The sequence below is a fragment of the Homalodisca vitripennis genome, chromosome 1 (genome assembly GCF_021130785.1).
Source record: "Homalodisca vitripennis isolate AUS2020 chromosome 1, UT_GWSS_2.1, whole genome shotgun sequence".
Classification (NCBI taxonomy): domain Eukaryota; kingdom Metazoa; phylum Arthropoda; class Insecta; order Hemiptera; family Cicadellidae; genus Homalodisca; species Homalodisca vitripennis.
The window spans coordinates 29,272,403-29,292,783 of NC_060207.1; the positions used below are offsets into that span (position 1 = coordinate 29,272,403).

General features: G+C 31.1%; 1 protein-coding gene across 2 annotated transcripts; it reads right to left on the reverse strand.

The window, feature by feature from the left end:
* Positions 1-1,411: 1,411 nt before the first annotated feature.
* Positions 1,412-19,757, reverse strand: LOC124358975 (hydroxysteroid dehydrogenase-like protein 2). Of its 2 annotated transcripts, none has more exons than XM_046811269.1 (8): positions 19,528-19,757; positions 12,864-13,027; positions 11,360-11,573; positions 9,883-10,088; positions 9,224-9,427; positions 6,328-6,515; positions 4,353-4,512; positions 1,412-2,836 (listed from the first exon to the last, which is right to left on the reverse strand). In XM_046811269.1, exons 1-8 carry the CDS (start codon positions 19,539-19,541, stop codon positions 2,724-2,726), a joined length of 1,263 nt encoding a protein of 420 aa, XP_046667225.1. In that variant the 5' UTR covers positions 19,542-19,757; the 3' UTR covers positions 1,412-2,723. The 2 variants fall into 2 exon arrangements, with proteins under 2 accessions (XP_046667225.1, XP_046667234.1); XM_046811278.1 differs by lacking the exon at positions 19,528-19,757 and adding an exon at positions 14,350-14,474.
* Positions 19,758-20,381: the final 624 nt, after the last annotated feature.

Below are 20,381 nucleotides of genomic sequence, written 5' to 3' on the forward strand. Positions count from 1 at the left end.
TTAATGTCCTTTAAAAACCTTGTTTTTTATAACATTTCCTAGCATTAAAACTAAGCGAGTTATGAAGAGAATAATGTTGATTTCCAATTTTTTTATGGAAACAATAGTGAAAATCTCACCCTCTCTTCCGTCCCATTTGAAAAAAATTGTTGCACCTTAACAATTAGCTTCATTTACATTCTTATATTACAGGGTGTTTACTAAAGGTGTTCCAATATTGTAGTATTTTGTTCTACACATGAAAATGAGCAAAAAACTTCATATGGAGGTATGTCCTAAAACTTTTAGTTTTCCGTCTATCTGTCTGTATGTGATTTTTACCAAAAAAGTTATATGTTTTATACCAGTTAAGATAAAGCTATGCAACTTTGCAGTTGTGTTAAATTTTTGTATACCCATTTGAGAAAAAAATATGAACAAATTATCTTTACCCGTTTCAAAATGGCGGTACTAATCAGGTAGTACTAATCAGTTGATTTTTATTCAATTTAATGAAACAACTACTGTTAGATTTAGAATAAAGTTTACAACATTTTAATATTATTGTACAATTTTCATACAGGGTATCGATTTTGCGGGATTTAACATCAAAATTTATGATTGGCCGCCATAATTTAATTTAACGTATTTAAAGATGACTCAAAACAAGCATTTTATGAATTTTTTCGAATTGGGGTTATTTTCACCCTTAATAAATAAAAATCAACCCCTGGCACAGGGTCAACTTTGAAGTAAAGGGTAAATAGAACCTAAATCAAAATTGTTATGCAAAGCAATACGGATAATCAGTTAAATAACGGCTTAATAACATGTTTATTATTATTTTTTAGTGATTTCTGTCATAAGTAGTCGCTGTAGAGGGCCGAAACTGATTAATGAATCATAAATTATATTAAAAGTTGTCAACTGACGTTCATTTAACTTATATTTAAATATGATTTCAATTGATTATTACATGCTCCAATTAAAATTTTTTTTCTAATGGGGGTGGTGGTTTTTACCTCTAAAAAAGAGCAACCCTCGGCACAGGGTAGGTTTTGAAACAGAGGGTAAGTAGAATCTAAATTTTCATACAAATCAGTGCTGTATGGGATAAATACACAGTTTACACTTTTTTTATCGTCACTGACTGGACTAATAGCATTACTAACAAATTCGTCTCCCAATCACAGCCTTGAACCATAATAAACTGCACACTTGTTCACTGAATTTCAACGTCATTTGAGCCTAACTGTAAAAACAATTACAATGCCAATTCTAGAGCACAATATTTGACATTAGTTTGAAAACTTTGCTGCTAATATTTAAACAGCAATACATTTGTATCAAAACTGAACATACAAAATTAAATTTATATTATGTATATGTATGGCATGTCAGGTTAAATGGTAAAAGAATTCAGATCAGCCAATCTAATCAAAACAGATCTATTCAACAATTATACAAAATGTTTACAAAATAACTCTCTAACAATGACTCACTGTACCTATAAACCTATTACATACATACACGTATATGAAAATTGACCAGATATCAATAAAACATTGCTTCAATTAAAATATTAATGTAAGATATGAAATCCTAATAATAAACAATAAATATACTACATATGACTTAAAATACAGATAAATTCATTACATCTGTATTGTAAATTCATGTATCAAAGATAAAAGGCTGGTGTGAATTATTCAGTCTTAATGTTTATACCTCATTGTTAGTACCCTTTAACATTATACATTAATAGGAAATAAACAGATGAATTTATTTTTGTGAATTAAATAACAACAAATACATTATATTTATGAGGTTGGTTTGATAAATAGCTTCATTTGCATGATACCAAATAGCACTAGCAGTATGTGAATTACATGCAGTAATTTTATATGAATATCGAGCATTATGAAAGTAACTGGTTATTTGGCAAAGTGTTTCTGTGTCACTAATTTCTTTCCTACAAAACTGTTCTTGCTTTGGGTGAATCAATTTAAAGCATGGGAAAAAAGCATCAAAGACGTGCCATATCAATGCTGTGACAGATGAAACCTTCAATAAATTCCTAACCTGGATTGAGTTGACTGACAAGTAAAAGTGTAGTAGTAATTAGAGACCACAAGCGTTTCAACTGAGGTTTATATAATTCTGCACAATATTCTTTGAAACGTACAACTTTTCTAGCATGGTGGACATGTTAGTGAAATGAATATGCCATACAAAAAGTAAAGAAGTATTTGAAAGGATTTTTCAAAATTCATCTCTGTGAAAATATTGAGACGGTAAAGAATACTTTGGGCTGCACTTGAACTTCAAGGAAACTATACCTAAGAAATTAGTTAAAACTTGACAAACTAAAGTTTTTCTTTAATTTATAACTAAGTTACTTATCAAACCATCCGTAAATTACTAAATTAAATGTAATAGCAGTCAAAATACTAATAAAAATATATTCTAATTAACTCTCCCAATATATGAAAATACAACATAAGTTTTATGTTATGAAAGCCACTTTAAGCTGCAAAGAATAACATTTATCTTAAAATGACATGTCTTTTTTGATGATTAATTACTTATTTAACATGTAATAGATTAAAATTGTTTATATTTTCTGTAGAAATGTTTCATCATATTTGACATTTAATTTTCCTGTGTGGGAGAGATGCTGAGATGATGAGTGTGTTTGAGCTTTGCTGTGGAGAATCACATCTTTAACTCTTACAACTCGAGAATCACAGCTTTGTCTTGAGTGAACCCATGAGTTTCTCTAGTTTCATAGCTTTCTTCAGGTCTCCATGTATCTTCAATTTTCCAGTCATAAACGCAGCAGCTGGTTTCAAATTTCCTGTAAAGAATTAATTTACCAGGAGTTTATTATTTTTAAAATATTACATTATTAAATTAAATTTAGGCTTAGATGTAAAGAAAACTAAGAGAAACCATAATAAAGATAAAACCTTTTTGTAGATTAGTTGTTTTAAACCTAGATTTGAATACTGATATTGATGCAAACAGACAATAAATTGTTCAAGTTCTATAATTTTCACATTTTTTATCATCATTTTTCATTTGCCCAACTTGTCTTATTGTTCCTGCAAAAGTAATGCAAAAGTAGGTTATGCAAAAGTAATTTGAAAAAGGAAAATAAATGACCCTAAAATACGCATCTATACATTTTACAGAGTGGAGATTGACTCTGTACCCAAAGACAATTTAAAATTATTTGCTGATCAAACAACGGTCCTAACAAATTACAAATTAATATGATGGTTGCTAGCAACCTAGAATTAGGCCAGTGCTGTCAATACATGCCCTTGTACATGTTAGCTAATTATATATGAGATTCTTGAGATCTAATATTGGAGACCAATCTCCCTTTTCTTGATAACGTCCAGAACATCTTACTTGTTTCTTTGTGTGTTCACCATGACTATGAGTTTTCCATTTTAATTTGATTATTTCAAACAAATTAATCATAAATATCATCTTAAGTTTTCTGGTTCACACAGTGTTGAAAACACAATTAACAGAACTTTTTGAAAAATTTTGACATCACTGTAAACAGCCATATTCCATAAACTAAACGTAAGCCTAAGAACTAAAATTAATTATAATTCCGAGTGTGAGCAGGCACAAGAAAGTGTTGGACAATTATAATTACTTTGAAATCTTACAATTTGGAAGAATAATACTAGTAACGCCATGTGCAATACTAATTTACTGTCAAACTGAAATTCTTCTCAACATTCTTCTCCTACTGAACCCATGATTTTCTATATCATTCTTGTCCTAGCCATCAAGTCGTCAATCCAGTACATAAAGTGCTATAAAAATCTGATAAAACATATCTATAACGACCCAATAAATAATATGCTTGTACACATTTGACCTTACCACTCACTCATATTTAAAGATATACTTATTACCTCTCCTGTAGAAAGATATATGTGTGTATAATATGTATCTAAAATAAAATAATTTTGGATCAACTTTAGTTTTAGCATCTGTGTTAGTCTTCCGTGATATTTAGTAATTGACTAAACTTGTTGAAAATTCTAAAATTGCAATATTTATCTCATATTAAGTACTGCAATTCATATTATAACAATAATTTTAGCAGCATTTTGATATACTTATACCACTAAGTACAACAATCTGTGTATATTGTACGTTCCTGAATATAGTTGATTTGTATGTTAGGGAAAAGGAAAGTTATAAACCTTTAGTTTGTCTATGCCTTCGGAGACTAAGCAGAAGAAGTCTGTATTGAATTGACAGCAAAGTCAAAGCAAGGAATTACCATAAGCTAACAGTTCTCATTGGTGGACTATGTGGCTACTTGGCTACTAGCAGTAACCAACCTGAGAATAGTTTGTAGAAGTTGACATCAGACATTGCAAGAGTGGCGTCAGGTGTAGACGGAGCCTTGCCTTTGCCGCAGGAACCGAGACCATTCTTGAGATCCAAGAACCAAGTCCTTTCCTCCGGCCCTGTTACGTTGAATTGGTACATGGCTTGCACCTATTACAATAAAATTGATAAAATTAACAAGATCATTAATATTTCAAACAAAAATTAAATTCAATGTACAATAGATAATGTAATATATGTATTTGTATTATAATGCAATATAGATTATACTAACTAGTGAGAAACCCAAATATCAATGTATTCAAAATGAAAATGAAATGAAATTCAAGAATATCCATAAGGACAAATCAGTTTTATGATAATAAAATAAAATAATACCGTAACAAATGAACATAATATACAGATATTGTGATATATAAATAGTTTTTTTAACCAATATTTCACCCCCAAACTGCATAAAATGAAAACATACCTATATATTTGCATCAGAATCGCTGACAACTCCTTAAACCTTTGCCCAATAACAAACACAAATTAAAATTGCACACTATCTTAGAGATTTAGATTCAGATAAATGGCTATAATATAATAATATCTGTATTTTTAACAGCTAGTCCTGTCTTCTACCTGTTATTGTTATTTAATATATTACAAAATGGACTCCCTAAATATATTCATTTTACATAAAAAGTGTTTTAGATATATATACAGGGTATAGAACCACATTTATATCTTTGTATTTGTTATGGATCAAACTCAAAGCTGAATCCACAGAATCTTCAACAAAGATTCTGATTAGAGAATTGATCAACGGTACTCGACATTTGAATCCACAAGACCCCCAACTGGGCAGCATTACACAAATTACCGATCACTAATACGTCTTTTTGCTGTAAGTGGAATTTTTTATATAGAAAATACATAACCTAATTCAATAATTATTGTACTTTTGTAAATGTTTTGGTTGACATTGGGTATTTTCTACATTTTATATTCGTGCAGCATCCTGAGCCTGCTGTGTTTATTCGTGAACGACAGCTGAGCGGCATTACACAGATTTCCGATCGTGAAAAAGTAATTTTTGTACATTGTTTACGAAAACCTGTAGATAAATATAACTAATGAACAAAGTATCGTACTTTGGTAAAAATTAATTTGTTTCAGTTAGTATTTCTATATTTATATCTGTGCAACACCGTGAGTCTGCTGTATTTATTCACAGATGTCAACTGGTTGGCATTATGCAATTTACCAATCAAGAAAACATGTTTCTATCATATTTTGTGTTTGAAAATCCAAAAAGAAATAACCTAATTCACAAATTGTTTTATAAATTAATATTTTGTTTGCAGTTAGTATTTTCTATATTTATTTTTATACATTGCCTTGAGTCTGCTTCGTGTATTTGCAAACAACCACTGATCGGTATTACATAAATTACCGATCGCTAAAACATGTTTATGTTCTATTTTGTTTATGAAAAACTGTAGATAGAAAACCTAATAATCAAAATATCATGCTTTTGTAAATATTTCCCCTGTAATTTATGTTTGTGCAATGTCACGTGTCTGCTACATCTATGCATGTATGTCAGCTGCTAATTTTTGTTCACTTCATGATTCTTGTAGTTATATTATTATTTCTTCTATAAAATATATTATTTTTATATTTTAAATTATTTTATATTTTAAAATCATGTCTAGGGGTGGTTTGAAATTTTTTAAACATTTGAAGTTTAATTAGTGATAAAAATGTATGCCCATATATTTTGCAGATTAAATCCTTCATCTGGTAGCCCATATTATAATCTATCACATTACACTATCATAATCTATAAAATTAAAGTAAAGAAGATATGACTTTGTTCTTAAAGTATTTTGAAAGAATGTAAATTTATACTAACAGTATATAAAAAATAATTAAACACTATCTCTTGGAGCAAGACAAAATACCTAATATACTAACCTTCTGCACCAGCTCCTCATTGAGGTTAGCCTGTATTGCAGAGAAGATGTGTTCTACGTCAGTTGGTGGTTTCTCTTCCTTCACTTCTACTTTGGGCTTGGGTTTGTCGACTTTCACATTGTGATTTGAAATGATTGTGTCCGGGTTTACATCCAAGAAGAAATCTGGCATCAGGTTCTCCTTGTTTGCTGATAATATATCGCAGAAAGAATTCAATAACAACAAACATTATTTATTAATTAGAACTATTTGACAAGCAAGAAATTTTGTACTGTAAGCCAAATCTATTAGTTATGTATTTCAACAGAGCTACTAATAAGTGCTGCTGTAGTTAGTGATAAAAATAGTTACCAAAATGCAGATCACAAGATATAATTTCTTCTACTGATGTATTGCTGATCAGTTAATTACTTGTGTAATTTTGTAACCTTATTATAAATCACACCTTATTGCGTCTAGATATTGTAGATGTCAGTAGTTTTGAACTGCATATATATATATAAAAAAAAAAACAGAAAATGCATAATGATTTCCATATTTTTGTGTTTATAATGTCTAGTATATCAATTGTATATATGGTGTTAGTTTTTTGGAACATTGTAAACCTTTATTTATAAACTTAAAAATTCAAACTATTTTCAACTTATACATATATGACAGTTTTGTATACTTTTCAATATCCTAACAATATTAAGTATGCTGATCATATAGCTATTATACTAGGAGTAAGGCAAGTAGGCTAACTACAATCAATTTCTGCAGACTAAATAAAACCATTAATAGTCACCAGGTTGTTTCACTAAAAATGTACAACAAATTACATAATGTAATAAATATACGAGGGGGTACCCAAAAAAAACCGGAATTATTTTATAAAAATTATATATTATCAAATTTTTTACAATACGACCTTATCTCCTTCAAAATAATCTCCATTACAACTAATACACTTGTCCCAACGGTATTTCCATTGATCAAAACATTTTTTGTAGTCATCTTTAGAAATGGCTGCAAACTCGAGCTTCATTTTTTTTTAACCTCTTCAACGCTGTCAAATCGTTGACCTTTCAAGCCTCTTTTCATGTGTGGAAATAAAAAAAAGTCGCATGGAGCGAGGTCAGGCGAGTAAGGTGCGTGGGGCAGCGGAACCATGCCGTTTTTGGCTAAAAACTGCCTAACTGAGATGGCTGTGTGTGCCGGTGCGTTGTCGTGGTGGAAGAACCAGTCTCCAGTCTGCCACAAATTGGGTCTTTTCTGGTGAACACTGTTGCGCAATCTTCTTAAAATCTCTTCTGATAGTTCCTCAATTGTCTGTCGACGGTCGGTGAGCACAAGTTCACGAATTTTCTCAACATTTTCGTCCGTTCGAGAGGTTGATGGACGTCCAGAACGAGGTTTGTCTTCAATCGACATGTCGCCATTTTTAAATCGAGCGAACCACTCGTAGACCTGAGTTTTCCCCATAGCATCATCTTTGTAAGCTGTATTCAACATTAAAATAGTTTCTGCAGCATTTTTACCAAGTAAAAAACAAAATTTCACAGCTGCACGTTGTTCACTTAAATTTGCCATAACAAAAAACTAAACAAGAACAATACAGGGTTAGCGAAAACAGTCACTACGAACGAACAGAATGTATTAGGACAACGAAACTGGGGTCACTGAGCTCGCAATAGGTTGCGCGACACACGCCTAGCGGCAGGAATGTGTACTACACGCTGCCGGCTGCCAGCAATACAATTCCGGTTTTTTTTGGGTACCCCGTCATATACCCTAAAAAAGTGTTTTGCAATAAATTTCATAATTGGCTTCTGAACAATCCTTTTTATTCTCTAGATGCATTTTTTGCCGTATCCCATATTAATTTATAATTATATTTAAAGCTAAAAGGATAATTGTTTATATTTCATGGATGTGTTTACATATGTCTTATATTTTAGTATTTAAACATGTATTTATTTATTTTGACTTGGCTACTGGCTGAAAAGTGACTTTGTCGTTGAGTGCAAAAACGTAATATGACAATAAATATTATTATTGCTTTTTAGTTGTCTGATGGTGAAACTGGAACTAGTTTCATTAACACATTTGCTGCGGGTGACGACAATTGTTGTCATGCAATACTGGCGCACTATGTGGATGACAACAATAGCAGACATCTGCTCGCTTGGTTGCCATCGCCTCAGTATGAGCTTAGCAGTTGCCGTGGAACGTTGTGCTGTGTGCCTGTTTCATACGTTGTTTATTCGCAATCCATTCATGGTTCGCAATTTTTTTTACTAGCTGTGCTGTATTGTTTATTTGTGTAGTGTATGGTGTAAGGTGACTGTGTATGTGTGTTTATTATTGTATTTAGGCAATATGGAGGATGACAATGAACTAGTGGAAGACTTTATGAGTGAACAGGATGATTCCGATTCAAGTTCAGAAAGTTCTGCCAATATGAGTTCAGTCCATGGTTATGCATTGTTTTCAATTTTTGACACAAAACAATTTTTTTCACTATTTGTGCAATTGACAATGTCTTCCGTGTCCTGCGGTATTGATTAAGCGGGGACCAGTGCCAGGTGCGCGGCTGACCACAATTGTCACAGCTATGACATCACCAAATCTGGCAGTGGGGTTACCTAGACAATCTTGTACAACCTTATGGCTGATCTGACTTTATTTTGGGCAAGTTAAAAAAAATTCCAGCATTTACCATAACTGGTCAAATTTTTTCCAGCAGCAAATGTGTTAATATAATATTAGCCAATTTTCAAAACAATTTTAGTTTTCTTTCTAATAAATTTATTTAAGAAATTTAAGTGATTTTCTTGTAAATATTTCACAATACAAATTTGTCCTTTTTCAAGACTTTGAAGTAAAAAAAAAGGCACTAATGTAGCACACTCACAAGGTTCACAGGCATATTGGTCAATCTGAACCTGACTAACTCCTTCTGCCCTCAGGATATCTTCATCGATGACAAACTGTCCGGTGAAATTCTTGGCATCCTTGCAGAGAATGGCGTAGGCAGCATCCGCAACAATCTCAGGCTTGCGTGAATGTCGTGCTGATCCCTTGCCCGTCAACATCTCTATTGCCGCAGTCAGAATGGCTGTAACACAATATTTCAACAGTCATTGCCCTTGTTTATTACCTTTATACCTTTTACATTAACAATATCTAATAAATATAATTATTAACCTAATATAAGTTTTGGAAGTATATTAATTTAAGTTGTTATATCTAATTATATATAACTACAATAATAGGAAGCAAAAATCTGTATTGAGGCATTACTCAATTATATGTAATGTACGTATGTGTTGTTAAATAGTATAGTGTTATTTTAATTTTTCAACACTGCCTTCCACAGCTAAGTTGAGTTTAATAAGGACTACTACAATTTCTCTCAACTTCACCATACAGATCTTCATGGGATGAGGTGAATAAAAAGAAGTAAATAATTCAGCAAGTACTCTGAAGCAATAGCATTTTATAGAGATCTTGATACTGTTAATTGAATACCAGAATTGATGCACCCCTACAAGTAATTTAAACTAAACTTACCAGTTTTTGGCCAGAGAGCATTGACAGCAATGCCGTCTCTCCGAAACTCCTCTGCCATGCCGAGAACACACATAGACATCCCGTACTTTGCGATGGTGTAAGCCACGTGGTTCTGGAACCAGTGGGGTGCCAAGTTCAGAGGTGGACTCAAATTCAGAATGTGTGGGTTTGAACTCTTTTTCAAGTGAGGAATACACATCTTAGATCTGAAACCAATAATGTCATTTATATGCCTATTTGTTATAACAAATATTTCTATAAATTGATACATTTTCCCCCTCCAACACGATTCAATAAACTGTAATAATACTTAAGGTCTCCATATAAGACCTCATAGAGGGCAAGGTTGACATTTATAACACCCTTGGTTACGTCACTGACTCCACTGTCACAGAATGAAGGTGTTCCACAGTGAAAAATCCTTAGCCAACTGATGTTTATTTTGTTTAGAAACAACCTGAAAGAGTATGGCCAAGTGATAATGTATGCTAATGACTCTTCATAAATAATATGGTAGCCAAAAAACAAGTTTCTGAACTTGAATTGTCATTGTGTGACTCCGAATATGGCAACACAATAATTCCATCAAACTTACCTAGAGTTCAACAAACGAAAAAATCATCTTCTGAATGCTTGACCACAGAAAACTTTGGACTTCAAAATTTGAACTTACAAACAAATCAAAACTCTAAAAATTTCATTTAAAAACCATCACGCAAACCTCACATAGATCAAAAATGCAGAAAAGATTGAAAAACATATTGAACATAGATAAAGTCAAAATAGTATATTCCTTTATTCAAATAACATTAAGGATACATTCTGACAGTTTCGTAAAACAGCTCAATCGCAAATCTAATTTCACAAACCTCCTTTTCTGGTATTCTCTTGTCTTCCAAAAAAAAGAACAATGAGAAAACTAACAAATCTTAATCCTTTTGATCCTTGCTGAACAGCTTTTAAAACCTCAGATTAATTGCATCTCAATATACATAAGAAGTTATCTCCTATGCTACTTCATGTAATCTTCCGAGATTGTTCCATTTTGTCTTACATTGTACGAGAAACTGGAAAGTAACAAGGGATGGGAACCCTAAAATCTTCTTCCAGATTATTTGAAGAAGATCAGTCGAGAAGAGACCTCCAAATTAGATCTGAAGGAGTTGATTCTTAACAGGGCATTCACACCTGAAGAATTTATTCTATGGAAAAACTAACTCTTATCATATTGTATCTACATATTTTGTTTGTTGGCCAGGGTATTTTAGACAATTTATTATATAAAATAAAGAACAAGACAAATTTTATTTCACTCTGTTTCTTTTGAGTTAATTGCATTAGCTTACCAAGTTGTGTAGCTTAAAATTCATTAATTTATTCAAGTACTTACTAACTTTAATTTACTTTTGGCCTCAAATGGGCCTTCATGAATCATTTTATGTATTTTTTCTCTGAAGTAACCACAAAAAGAACTCACACGAGGAAGGTGCCACGAGTATTGATGTTCTGCATGAGGTCATATCGCTTCATGTCGGTATCAGTGGTGCCAGTCAGGCTAATAGCACTGGCGTTGTTAACAAGAATGTCGATACCTCCAAACCGCTCCACCGCCTGGTTTACTGCTGCTGCTACTTGACTCTCCTCTCGGATGTCCACTACACATGGTAGTGCTTGGCCCCCTGCTTCCTCCACTGTAATATTACCACCACTTCATCTTTCTATAATCTTTAACTTTGCAAAAGTTTTACATTAAACATAATCTCATAATGTACATTTTATGTCTTAAATTTACTTTAGATTAGGCGAAATGGCCACTTTGCATTCTGAAAATGTTTATGGAAACTTCAAGACTTTTCTTAAAGTGTAAAAAAAATCTCAGTAAACTTATTACATTTTATGTTTTTATTGTATTTACATTCCAATTAGACTTAAAATAAAGTTAAAAATTAAAGTTAATTAATATTAATAAAGTTAAAAGCATTAATAAGTTGTTAAAAATATAGATAATAACTTTTAGTCTGTGTCACCAGCGGTGCTGACAAATATAAGCTTCGGATGAACTAAACTACTTTGATATATAATATTTTTTGCTATAAGAGATTGTTCATATTTATTTTTCAGCATTAAACGTGTTAAAAGTAAGCAAAAGTCACAGTAATAGTTTTAAAAGCTGACTCACTTTAGAACCTTTATAAAAGACTTCATAATAGATTATTTGTTGAATAGTTTAAAATCTGAGGGATATATATCCACTTTCATTTTATAATCCTGTAAAAATAGTGATTTTATAAATTTTCAAATCGGCTAGATTAAACTGCAATTATTCAAAAAAGAAGTCAAAAAATTTGTATAGCAACAAACTATTACAATTTGATCACCACGACTTTGCTTATATAGAACAGTATTTATCTAAAAATTATGCAAAACTACTATTTATTTTATGCTATAATATTATGGGAACTGTTAGAACTAATTTTTTAGTAAACCTTGTCATTGTTCAAAAAATTAAGAGAATCATTTAAATATCGACCTTTTGATATAAAAGAATGAATTTTAAACAGTGTGATTAATTAGCTTCAATTGTTCCATCAGTCACTGTTAATATAAAATACTGCCTGTGCAATCCATTGTTCTAAAAAATATGCATTTTGTACAGTATTAAACAAAGCTCAAGGATGTTTTATGATAGTGAAAAAATAGTGACTTATATAAAATATACTATGATTATGTGTTGGTGAAGCGTGAGTGAATAGTTTTTGAAAAAAAAAAAAATGTATAAGTAGTACTTCCAGTGATTGATGATATAGATAATGAGGCTTTACACAATGGCTAAAGTAAATTTACTGCTGAAATGAAAAGTATAATGATAGCCATCCAAGGACCGTACAATCAGCATTACAAACCATATAAAAGCACTTACTAAAAGATCCCACAATAGAAAGTGATCAATATTGTAAGCCTGCAGAGTTATTAGAACCCACCCTCCTTGGCTGCAGTGTAAATGGTACCAGGCAGCTTGGGATGTGGCTCAGCTGTTTTGGCAGCGATGACAACGTTGGCTCCATCTCGTGCAGCCTTGAGCGCAATTGCTTTGCCGATGCCTCGACTTGCACCCGAGATGAAGATAGTGCGACCAGCCAACTTTCTGAGACCAAAATGTCACAAAAGTGAGTTACAATACGTTTTTCAGCTATAATTATAACTTTGGAAAGAAAACTTAGATTAAACATTATTATAAAAAGGTATATTAAATGGAATAAATAATTGAAAAGCAGCTATGGCATGGTCAAACTTATACAGCGTGACAACATAAATAATAATAGTTTGGTAGCAGGATCTAGACACCTATTTACCTTCAGTACTAACTTAAACTACTCTTAACAGATTTAACTAAAGTATATACAATAAAGTGAAAAAAATTTGGATGTCAAAAATCTGGATAAAATACTGATGAACAATATTTTTTATAAATTTATAGTACTTGTATTAAAAAAACTCGCCATCCCAAAGCGTGCACTGACGTGTTGTGTTAGTGATTGGGCATTTTCCAAGTTTTTTTCTTAATTGGTTTAGAGATGAATTTATCCCTAGTGTAAGAAAGTCCCATGAGTATAAAATCAAGGGAAAGTTTTCCTTATGATTGATATTGCACCCACCAAGCCCCCTTTCAGTATACATGAAATTGATCAGATATTTAAAATGAAATTTCTTCCTCCAAAAGTTTGATGGTATGGTTGAAAAATGACTGAAAGCACACCAACTCAGCTTGTTCTTAACCAATAAAGAACTTGGATGTAAAATACAAACCAATGCGGTGGTTCAGAAATCCATTAAGTTATTTTTAAACTTCAAACATTTTGTAATTTAAGTTATTTATTAATAACAGTTTTACACTGAATGGAGTATTTTAGTTTTATATAGCATAGATGTATTTTAGTTTTATATAGCATAGATGTATTTTACACAAAATATGACTGCTGTATTTTTTCTGTAAGGTTAACATTTAAAGCTTTATTATACAACAATGAATAGTTTTATTTATCCGCTCAACTCCCATAAACAACAACATGATTTATGTTTGATTGCACATAACTTTTTATTAGATCTGTCATTACATATTTTTTGGTTGATTTCAAAAATCTGCAAGGAGTCGAGTCCCAATTAATCCGGATATTGGTGCTCTACTGTAATTGGCTATAACTAATCTACTGTCTATCAAGTAAATTGACAATTTAATAGTGTGTAAGTAGAAAAGTCAAGTTTAATAGAGCAGTAGAAAGTAAGATGTGCTTAAAACTATATTTAAAGAATTTAATTAAGCTATGAAATATGAAGACATTGAACAGTTTACATTATAGAAATTTATTAGTACAAACATGCAATGGACTTGTACATAATCTTGCTTTATTTATATTATTATATAACATTATATTTAGACTAATAACAATAACACTTATATAAACTAACCTTAAAGGACCCATTGTGAAAATATTATACTTCACCAATACAGTTAGTTTTGTTCAATAATATTTATCTCTGATATTAAAAAACTTAGTTTTACGTTTATGAAGCCATGAAGGAAAATTTAGTGTTGCAACCTATGATAAAGTATGAACTTTGAAATGGTTTGTGCCTCTTGATTACTATGACATAAGACTATTATCTATATTAAGTGCATAAACTGAATAAAAATAATCAGTACATTTAAACATTTTTTATATTAAACATTGAACACAATGCTTAGGGCTAATTAATTGATAAAACCTCTGAATCTTGTAATTTTTAATTCTCCAGGATCCATTATTTACTTGAAAGTTTAAATAGGCATACAGAAAAATGTTATTTTGACTTAAAAACTTACTTCACTTGTTTATAATTTAATTCATCCAGCTACCCAGTTATTTTATGTAAATAAACCTACAATATTACAAAACTTATAACAATATAATTTTACTTTATGTTTTATAAAAATGAATTAAAACTCATATAAAACTATTTTTTCCTAAAAATTTAATTGATCTTAAGAAATTATGAAAATTCTTTTTCTATTTTACCAAAGAGATATAATATAAATACCTACAAGTTGTACCTTCACAAATCAAAAATTCTCACAAGTTTAACATTGTCCTAATGAGAAAAATTTCACAGTAATTTCATCACGGTTGGTTTGTGACCCTTTCAATATTTAACTTCCTTTTTTTATAGTCATTGCACTTAAACTGATCGTATAGTAACTTCTATACTGACAAGCCCATTTAGGACGATTTTTGCAAGGATCTTTCTGAACTGCTTTATACAAAATGTACATGCTTTATACAAACCTAAAATTATTATATAAATTTTTCGCTAACATATGTAGAATTTGAATATTGAACTGGAAAATAGTGGTTGCTGAGCACGCTTAGTGCAAACAAACAAATATTGATTTCTGTTGTGTACCAAAAGTATTTTGGAAAATTCCAAAATAGCTGAAGACACAGAATGTATTATCAAAAAATAAAATATGAAACACTGTGCATACGTATATCACATATACTTATTATAGAAACATATATAAACATTGTTAAGTAAATGACCAAAAATGCAATGGTTTTTTTTTGATAGGTCAACATAAAGTATTGCTTTACGTACAAATCCAGAAAATGTTATACAATAGTAATCCCAAATAAATGTTCTATTAGGTAAATGGAAAGTTATAAATCTAAGCTAACAAATTAAAAATACAAAAAAATGTTGATTTTCAAAAATATGAAAAGTTGTGATGAAAAATTGTGCTGTATATGTTGGTATTTTTTGTAAAATTCTTTTGTAAATTCAAAAATTGTCTAATTAGTGTAGAATTTAAGTGTTTTATTGATATATAATACATGAACATTTTTATTCTTAGCAGTATAAAGAGTAATTCAAAGTAATATTGTTTCATATATATAAGAAAACAACACAATATCTACGATTTTCTAATAATAATTGTCATGTTTTAGTATAAAATTAATATAGTCACAAAAAAAAACCCATAGAGATTTTAATCAGGAACTAATTTTAATTGTTTACACAATAAGTCTGTATAATACACTATGTATCTTTACAATCGGAATTTTCAGGTAATTTTTTTTGGTAATTTTTAGTAATTACTGGGCCAACTTCAATTTCTTTCATACTTTAGTTTCACCAGATGGTCCTTAGAACGTTGCTGAACGATAAGAAGGCTCCGAGTCCATGCGTTATCACCGGCAGATGGGACACAGTGAAAACAGTCATGTGCGTGAGGGAGTGAATAATACATATTCTAGATGGATAAAAATGTAAATGAATCCTTACCTTACTTAAAAAATTAATGCAATATTGAGTTGGGGCTAATATGATCTGAGCTTGAATTTAAGTATTAAACCAAGGGATGTACTTCTTTTAGTGCCACCTAAGCGGCACTAATGGTCAAGGGCAAATCTGTACATGGTACTTCCTCGTGCGAACTCATTCAATGTAATCTGATCACAGAGAAGTACCGATCATAAATTTCCCCAACAAACAGTGTGGGATTAAGAGGTATCTTTGGCACCACTCCGCGATGTTGGTCAAAAATTAAAAAAATTTCCTCCAGATATTATATAAGAAATCAAGCTCAGATAGATCACACGAGCGCTCTGAGCCCACTTCAGGCTGGACAAGGTAAGAAGTCGCACAGCATGTGGACAATGAATCTTATTATCGCTGAGCACATTATTGTCAACACTGGCTATCTGACACTCAATTTTCTTGTTTCTTACTGAAACTGATCGTCATACTAAAATATGAAAGAAATTAAAATTTACCCAGTAATTGTTTAGAATTACCATACATTTGAATCACAACAACACAAAATGAAATAAAAAGGCTGTACATATGTGGCGACATTTTTTTACTAGTAGTCTACATAGGCCTACCTTAAAATTAAGTTAATGTTTGGAGGTAATTCTATACATTTGAGTATTGTATGGGGTAGGGTACGATAAGCGAACCCGGTTTTTTATATCGAAAAATGTAATCATCGATACCTAATATTCGCATCTCAAATCCTAGACTATCAATCGATATAAAAGTATCTATAGTCCTCAATAACAATCATATGTTTTAAATTAAAATATGGATTTAATATTTACAGTGATGAAACAAATAACTATTATAAGCAAAATTAGGAAAACTGAAGACGACCATATTTGCTCCTCTCACAGTTACAGTTGTTTCTTCCCCACAAATTTAACATAATGGATTTTTCGGTATGAGTCCAACATGTTGAAGCCACGTAAAACATGTCTTATCATCTTACAAAGCAACGTCGTGTAGTTTACTAAAATTGACTGCCATTTTTAATAATCAAATGTTACTTATATGTAAATTTGAAATATTACCTTACGTGTATAATTTGAAAGCGTTTACTGCTGTTGATATAGATTAGTTAAGTTATTTGTTCGAAATAATTAATCAATATCGATTGATTATATCGGTGGTTATGATTAAGTAATATTGCCTGCCAATTTCGATATAAAAAACCGGGTCCGCTTATCGTACCCTACCCATTGTATGTAAGTGCAAAATAAAAACATACATGGGAGTAACCTAGATGCAGACTGAGATGATTTAAATCTAGTAAGTTCATTACCAGGTTACTAGATGCATTTTTATATAATTATTTACACAACTTATTACTCAGCTAAAAATATCAATGAAGCCTATTTTGTCTTATTACTTAAACATTTTGTCCTCCTGAACGTTTGCTTTTAAAACAGCTGTAAACAAGACACAATTTAAAATCAATATTACAATAATAATATTGTAACAATATTACAATATTGTAATAAAAATACATTTAAAATTAAAATCATATGTTTCATTATTGACTAATGGCAACAAGAACAGTGACGCGTGTGTCTTCTTTGTTTCACCAGCAGTCACGTTTATCCTTGAAAATACATAAGGTAAGAAATTTTATTGGTATCAATTTACATTAACGTGACCATGGAAAGGTATGTTCAATTTTTTTTCCTGAAAACAATATTGAAGAAAAAATTCATCGGCAACGAAAATCAAAGGAGCTACGATTTTTTTTAATCCTCTGAAAACTCCGTTTTTGACAGTTTCCTATAACTCCGCGTCTGCTCAAAGTCAGTGTAGCCAGATTTTAAAAACCGATTATCATACCAACAACGAGAAATTATCGTACTTTCATATAAAATAATCGTACCAAACACATTTAATGAAAAAGTATGTTATGTTCGTATAATAAATTATGTTACGATTAACTTTTGGTTTGTTACTTGTATAAATTTGTCAAAAATATTTCATGGTACAATAATAACTACCCATCGTGTATCTTACCGGCACATAAAATCAATGAAATTATCGTACCTCTGGCAACACTATCCATATTTGACAGTTTGGTATTACTCCGCGCATTCTCAAATAAAGAAGAGACGCCATTTTGAACTACTGTTGTTCCTCCGTGTCTATTCTTAACCTCCGAGTTCAGTAGTAATGGCACACCTTTGTGTTGGATGTTCGGTATCTCACGTTAATCCTGTCAACGATGCCTGCCCGCTGCGCAGTGCTGTGCACTGCTTGCTCTTTTAGAGAAAAAATTAACTCGAGCTTGCAAAAGTCGAATCTCAGTTCACGTGATGCCCCTGCTCCTTAACGCAATAATGTCCGAAAGCCATCAATATAATACAATAATATACTTTCCCCCTAGTTCATATGCACCTGTGATAATAATACTTGGCTATAAATGCCCAACCCATGAAAAAAAGTCCATTTTCCATGGTCACGCTAATCTAAATAAATACCATTTTATTGTAATTATATATCATATTTTAACTTGTAAATTATATTAATATCTATATGTTCACTTCTAAGATTGAAAATCAGCAAAACTATATTGTTCTTTGAAATATCTATTACTTAGTTCACAATTTTGCTTTCAGTTGTTTGGATGGTCATGAATATCGATGATTTCAATCAACGGATAATCATTATCTGATTGTGTTGGTGGCCGCTTATTATACTGCAGCCGATAAAAATAAGTATAACAATTAGCAAATCTTGTACGTGGTGATAAAAAAATCAAAAAAATCTTGCAAAGCGCTGAGAATGGTGTAACCATTTTGAACATTTAATATTGCACAGGTCTAGGGTTGAACAGTACACTTTATTGTAAGCTACTTAGCCTAGTTTACAAGTTTTATGGAAATCTATGAATGATAACAACCAAAGTTTGAAAAATACACAGCCTCAATCTGGGCAATAACCATAAAGTGGCAATAAATTGTGAGGCTATATTCCTCCAAACATTGTTAGGCCTACCTAAAGGTTAAAATAGTTTATAACACTTCATACAATCATAATGTTAGTACAAATTCAAATATAGAAGGTCGTCTTATAATTATGTCTTATAATATCCTTATGTTTCATTGATTGTCGTGAAAATAATTTTTTCAAAGAAGTTGACCAATTGGCCTAAAACTCTGTGCAACTAGGGAATATTGTGTTACTTTTAAGGTTAATTACAAGTTATTAAGATGATACAAAGATATTTGGAATTGAAAACTGTACGTAAAATGACAATACTAATCACTTAGGTAGAAATCAAAATTCAATAACATGATGGTTGCTTACCCTGTATTAATCATCCTTCAACGTTATTAAACTAACCACAGCAAGATTAAACGAAACCAGTTGACTAATTATCCAAACTTATCAGGCCCGATGGTTTATTTCAATTGACAAAGGTTAAAGGCCTTTCACCATTCAGGCAGTCACTGTCAACTGGCACGTCACAATGCCAAAGCAAAACAACATAACAGAACGATTAGATTGGAAGAAGGGAAAGTATGTAAGAACTGGGTAAAAAACATGTACAATCACAATGGGTAGAAGACTAAATGTTTTGACCCAACCCAACGTGGAATATTAAAAAGGCAACATCAAGAAAAGAGAACTTCGCGGCTTTATGTTTTGTAACTTGTAACCAGACAGTCTATATGACAAACAAAATAAAATCATCAGGAAGTTATTTATTATTTACAATATATTCAATAAAATATGAATAATAAGTTAATTTACAATATTTTATTTATAATCTGTTATAACAAACAGTAAATACTGTTGTGGGTAAATTATTGCATGATATAATAAAAAGTGAATAATCTTGAGGCCCAACAACATGGATAAACTATGTATGTTTTAATTAAAATCTGTACAAGTGTAATTTGTTTTCTAAAGTTGGAATATTTTTGCCAAGAAACCAATAATTGGCAGTATTTGAATTATTCAATTTACTAGATTTTAGATTTAGTTGTCTTCTGGTACATATGTGATGATGCTAATTCAGTATTTTATCGAGGTGCGCCCTTGATATTGAGCATCTCTACTGCATAAAAATATAGCTGTGTCTGCAAACGTATCAATCATAGTTGGTATGTCCACTGTAAATAAAGATTAAAGAAACGGGTCAAGGAAGCTTCCTTGAG